General features: G+C 49.2%; 1 protein-coding gene across 1 annotated transcript; it reads left to right on the top strand.

The window, feature by feature from the left end:
- Window positions 1–1,102: 1,102 nt before the first annotated feature.
- LOC136534773 (leucine-rich repeat receptor protein kinase HPCA1-like) lies at window positions 1,103–1,690 on the top strand. The gene has a single exon (XM_066527143.1). The coding sequence runs from the start codon at window positions 1,103–1,105 to the stop codon at window positions 1,688–1,690; it is 588 nt and encodes a 195-aa protein (XP_066383240.1).
- Window positions 1,691–6,395: the final 4,705 nt, after the last annotated feature.

Below are 6,395 nucleotides of genomic sequence, written 5' to 3'. Positions count from 1 at the left end.
GCTATTTATGGTGCTCTAGATTCCTCTCCCTAAGGACTTATCTGTAAGTAATCATCCAGGACTTACAGTACAGCTGTGAGGGCTATATGGCTCTGGCTTTAGCTCAGTATAAGGACCTTTTCTAGCTTGTTAGTGGTTACCTTTATTGGCATAAGAATGGCTTGCCGAATCGGGTATAGTGCGGCCTCTGTCCCCATGTGTATAGGCTGCGTGTCAATGTGCCATTGGGAAGGGGGGCTCTACATCTGTTTGCCGAGTGAATCTAATGGCCCTAACTTGTTAGATGAACCTTTGAAAGGCTTCATAGTGAACCCTGTCGACCTTCCTTGGTAGTGGGTCAAGAGGCTGATCACCTCGGGCGAAAGGGTAAATCATGACTCACAGTGAAAGTGTACAACCTCTGCAGAGTGTAAAACTGGTATATCAGTCGTGCTCACGGTCACGAGCGGCCTTGGAACATTTACGGAATAGATGATGGACACTAATGATATGGATGATGAAGATGCTCACTAATGGTTAATTGTTTATGCTATTCATTATTCATGTTTACCTGATCATGTGTTTATGGGCTTGTGAATAAACTTGTTGCCACCCAATTGCTAAAAGATGACTCATTAGAAGCTAATCGCAGTTAAACCAGTGTTAGCCTTTTGAGCCTCATGAACCCCATGTTATATTTGTTGAGTACGACATGTACTTATGCTTGCTTTATTTTCACATTATTTGGATAAAAATCCCGGATGGGTACCAGATTGCTAAAGTATGGAGGAATTAGGCTTGTGATCAACCAGTCAGTTGTCCCTGTGGATTGTGGATTGGAGTCTTCGCCTAAAGATCAGAGTTGTCTTTCCGCTATCTATACTCTGAGGTTATATTCTTTGTACTGAGTATGTTATATTTGAGCATTGTCTATTGATATTACCCTTAATTGTAGCTATATGTGAGATTTGACTTCCTAGGCTCACATATGGTGTGTATCTGGTTTTGTTCTTAAAACCGGGTGCTACACAAATATCCCTGTGCTGGTCTGTGAATACATTGGTAACGGAAGCCTCTACAACCTCCTTCATGTTGGGAGGCAAAAGGTACTTGGGCTACCTACATGCCTCAACATTGCAATCGGCTCTGCAGAAGCTCTTGCGCCTATATCCACTCACATGGTGATCAGAACCGCATCCACGGTGATGTCAAGTCTGCCAACATCCTTCTATATGATAACCTCATGCCCAAGGTCTCAGACTTGGGATCATCCAAGATTTTGTCCATCGATAAGTATGCCAGTGTTGTGGCAGCAGATATGAGCTATGTGGACCCACTTTACATGAAATCAGAACGTTTTGTAGCCAAGAGTGATGTTTACAGCTTTGGCATGGTGCTCCTTAAGCTCATCACCCGGAAGACAGTCAAGTATGGCCGAAATATAATTAATAGCCTCCCAATAGAATTTGTCAAGGCTTGTAAGGTGAAGGGCAATGGAAGGGAGATGTATGACCGGGACATTTTATCTCACGACTATATTGAATCTAAACATTGTATGGCATGCCTTGACAAAATTGGTTCTCTCGCAATACACTGTCTCAAAGAAGATGTGGATGAAAGACCCACAATGGCCGAGGTTGTGGATGAATTGAAGGAAGCAGCAGAGGTAGTAGATGCATGCAAGCACCAAAGGAACTTTGCAGAGAGGTAAGTTACAGCTATAAAGGCAGACGTACCTCGGTCAAAAAGGCAATGCAACATGGTATGTTAAGCACCAGCTATCTATTGTATGGTATTCATCATCACGTCTAGTATCAATCACTGTATATATAACTACGTGTACAGCTTGTATGGTTTTATGCACCCAAGTGTACTACATTTTTATTTTGTGAAGTGGGAAAAGTTTGATAATATATCCGCCAATCTGTTGTGTATGTATTTCAACTTAATTTACATAACATTTTATTTTGACTTATCAACTAGACCTATCTTGGAGTTTGTTGCATCCTCGAATGAGTACAGCATACATACAAAGTAGGTCACTGTCGCAAACTCAATAATCCCTGCCAGCTCATCACTGTAGGGTGTGCTAGAGCCGGCAGTGATCCTGCTTTACGTATGGGCCATAAGCAGCCTAAGATACAAACAATGGTAGGGAACCTAACACTACACACCACAACACGAAGATTAGCGATGGATGATTTGACGCTAAAAGCGGATACAGCGATAGACAATCTGACGCTAAAAAGTTATAGCGACAGACTTATGCAAACAGTGTAAGTCCTGACGCTAAAAATAAATAGCGACAGACAGTACTTTTAGCGATAGCTAGTTTGTTGCCCTGAAATTTTTAGCGACAGATAGTCCATTGCTGCCTGCTCTGTTACCAAGCATATAGCGACAGATCATCCAACAATCCCTGTATTTATAGCGATAGATTGTTCAATAGGACACCATAAATATATGAAAAAATAAATACAATTTGAGAAACCATTTAGCACCTATAAAACCCGCATTCAAGCTTAATGTCCATCACATAAAGATATAGAAACACGTACATCACATCATGGAGGAAAATACATATATAACATACAACTTGTCTTGCACACCGTTTGAATCATCCAACAAATTTAGGCACCAAAAGATTACATGAAAGCACTCCTGGCAAACTATACTAGTAGTTTGTGCACACATTTCTAGGAACTCAAAAACCAACACTACAGGAAAACGCCTCTTTGCTGACTGCTTGCCCCGGTCGGCAAAGGCATAAACCCAGTCGGCAAAGGCTTTGCCGACCGCAAAGCCACGTGGCAGTCGGCAAAGCCTGGGTCGGCAAAGGCGGATTTGCCGACTGCCACGTGGCACACAGTCGGCAAATCCTTTGCCAACTGCCACGCCAGCAGTCGGCATAGCCACGTGGCGCCGTCAGCCCTGACGGCAGGCTTTGCCGACTGCTGGTTCCTCGGCAGTCGGCAAAGAATTTTTTTTTCAAAAATTGTTTGCGACTGGCCGCCAGCTCGGCAGTCGGCAAAGAAAGAAAATATTTTTTTTTTGAAATGTTCTTTGCCGACTGCTTTCGGAGTTGCAGTCGGCAAAGATTTGACCTCTTTGCCGACTGCCTCCATTGCAGTCGGCAAAGACTCTGTCCTGGGGTTTTTTGCCCAGCTAAACAGTCGGCAAAGCTGGAATTTTTTTTTTTTTGCTTTTGTTTTCTGTTTTCTCGCATCAAAACCCTGCAAAATCACAAATTATAATCCAATTTCACCAGAAGCACCGGTAGCACCATTTATATCACAATTTCATCACATTTGTCGCCAACATCACCACATATATCACAATAACGCACAACATCACATATATCTCACATATATGTCACAATAACAACCACACAAGTGCATTACAACCATCACATGAAGTCCAACACGTCGAACACCACAAGTCGACGTCCATCACACGAAGTTCAACATAACAAGTCTAGGTCCATAACAAGAAAAGAAATACATGACAACAACTTCGACGATACGGTGATACATGATAACAGAATCGACAAGTACCTAGCTCGTCGCGCCGTCCCCGGTCTCATCGTCCGCTCCGCCCCCAGAGCCCCCAGGGTTTGCCCACGGAAACCCCCTTGGACCAAACTGAGGCGCCTGCGCGTACTGCCACCCTCCGCGCACCGGCGGCCACGAGTACGTCGGAGGAGGGCCACGCGGAGGTGGATACGGTGGATAGGGTGCAGGTGGTGGATACGACATCATCTGATGGCCGGGACCTCCAGGAGACGGGTTCGAACCCGCCGACTGTACCTGCACAAGTTAAACGCCAAGTGATGTCATTAGTATCTGCATCATGGACGCACAAGTTAAAGCAAGAGTCAATATACTCACCGGGGTCCCTCCAGGAGCGACAGAGCAGGCACAGGAAAAAACTCTGGAGGAGGAGGCGGTGGAGCGAACATTGGAAGAGGAGGCGGTGTAGAGCCCCGGGCGTCTGCATGGACTGGAAGAAGCTGGCCATGTTCTGCATCTGAGTGTTGTAGTGCTGCTGCAGGCTTTGCTGGTAAGCCATCTGTTGCGCCATCATCTGCGCGTGCAACGTGGCGATCCTCTCCTCCATCTTGGCCTCCATCTGGGCCTGCAATATTACATCCAGTGTTGATTGTATGTACAGGTGCGAAACGAGTGAACGACGAACGAAAGGCACTTACCTGTGACGCTGACTGCCGCCGGGGCGCTACGGGGATGTCGCTGGAGCTCGTGGGCGTGGATCGAACCTGGTCAGCGTAGGAACCTGGGACGGGTCGAGGGCGCTGTGGGCCATGTAGTAGCGGCCGTGCTGCTTCCCTGGTCCCAACCTCTGCAGGAGGTCTGTGTCCAGGGGCTCGGCGGTGGGGTCGAACGTCTCCCCGTAGCGCTGGCGAGCCGCGACGGTGTACTCGGTGGCCTTCTCGTAGGCGGTGGGGTTGGTGTACGCATCGGGCCCGTCCTCCGGGTTGTAGACTGTTGTTCGGATCCGTCGCCTTGCCCTTGTGAGAGAGGAGGTACGCGGTGTACTCGTTGATTTCCTGCCCACCGTGCGTCTGCGTCTGCATTGAAAACACAAACATGGTTACAAGTATTGACAATTGAGCGCAAGGATTAAGACATGAACACGCATACCCATCTTGTCGCGAACTGGGGGAGGGGCTGATTCCCTTGGTGGTGTGACACCCCTCGCATCTGCGCGCGGCGGCCTGACGGTCGGCGCGCCTCGCGTACGCCTCATCCGTGCGCCACATGCGCACAATCTCCGTCCAGCATTCCCTGTGGTTGTCGCACCACGACGGACACACCTGCATGACATCAAGTATTTGACATGCGAGAAGATTAGTGTAATGTTTCACTGAAGGAATCTGAACGAATGTTGTCATACTTAATTACCTGCTCGTATTGCGCTTGGGTGAGGTCGGCCTCCCTCGAGTTTCATTCTCTGGCGGATTTGGGGCTTCTTGATGTTCTCTCCAAGCACGTTGGCGTGGAAGTCGCGGATGGCCTGTATGCGCGCCTCATGGTACAGGTCCTTGAGACGATCTTTGCAGACCGCCTCCTGCACTCGCGCCGCCTGGGCCGCTTTACCCTCCTCGCACGTGAAGAAGTCCTGCACACAGACACATCATGTAGCATTTCCTTTTTGCAAGAAGTCCGACGAATGCGTACTATTTAGCAATGCGGTGCGATGAAAGACTCACCCAAAACTCCCTCTTTATCTTTGCCGCGATGGTCTCGCCACCCTCCTCGACGAGGTAGAAGTGGGACCACTTGGTGGGCACCTTCATCTCGCCGTTGACGTTGACAAGGCCAGGGTAGTACTCCTTAATCAGGAGGCCCTGGATGCCATTGATATGGCGTGCTTGACCTGCTCCACTCACAATCTTCCAGGAACTGCACGAGTCATTAAGAACAATTGTTAGTCTTCAGTTCGATTTTTGACATGTCATATGAACAAGTAGTGAAATCAATAATGGTTACTTACGTCTGGCCCACGGGTGTGATCACCGGGCGCTGGTGGAATTGCGGCCGCACCCTAGGAAGCTGCGTGGGCCCGCGCGAGTACACCTTGGCCACGCCTGACGAAGTCGAAGCCGTCTCGCCTGGTGTAGGCGCGTCGTCGCCGTCGTCGTCGTCATCGTCGTCGTCGTCGTCGCCGCCGCGCTCGTCGTCACGCGACGTCGTCCCCCCTTGCGAGGACGAGAACGGCAGCCTCCTGGTCGCCTGGCGACGTCCGCTGGGGGCTGGGACCCCCTACTGGACGACCCGCGCACCAACACCTCCTCCTCCTCCTCCTCGTCGCGGTCTCCTGCGGGGGGACCTGGTACGCCGAGCGTACTGCTCGATGCGGCCGCTGCCGCCGCCGCCTGGCATTTTGCCGAGTGCCTGCAATGACAAAGAACAAAATGTTAGCATAAATAAATGACAAGTACTTGTAAAGGAACATAATAATAACAATATAGTATTACATGGCCTCGTAATTATCTCCGCGAACGGCAATATCTCGGGCGTGGAGTCGTCATCTCTATCACTATCGTCGTCATCGCTATCAATATTGTCGAGCTCCCTTAAGTCATCACTGTCATCATCATCCTCATCTCTCGCATAGTCATCATCATGTACCTCCTCCTGGACAACTCCATCGCGCTGCATCTGCCATCGCTCAAGCATTCTTAAGTCCCTGGCATCCTGCACCTCCTCACCCTCGTCCTCATCGATTTCGTTGTCTACTTCCATGCCCATGAGCGAACCAATGTCGATCTCCAAGGTACCTTCTAGCCCCTCAGGTTGATAGAACTCATCGGTGCTTGGGTCAAAGTTGTAATCGTCGTCGTTTGGGAGAGGCGCTTTGCCGGCGGCGACACCAAATGCACAAGGCTCCACCCCGCA

Source organism: Miscanthus floridulus, unplaced genomic scaffold (assembly GCF_019320115.1).
Source record: "Miscanthus floridulus cultivar M001 unplaced genomic scaffold, ASM1932011v1 os_2288, whole genome shotgun sequence".
In the NCBI taxonomy this organism is placed as follows: domain Eukaryota; kingdom Viridiplantae; phylum Streptophyta; class Magnoliopsida; order Poales; family Poaceae; genus Miscanthus; species Miscanthus floridulus.
Note: the sequence above shows the minus strand (reverse complement) of the source record. Positions and strands in the feature narration are given on the sequence as shown.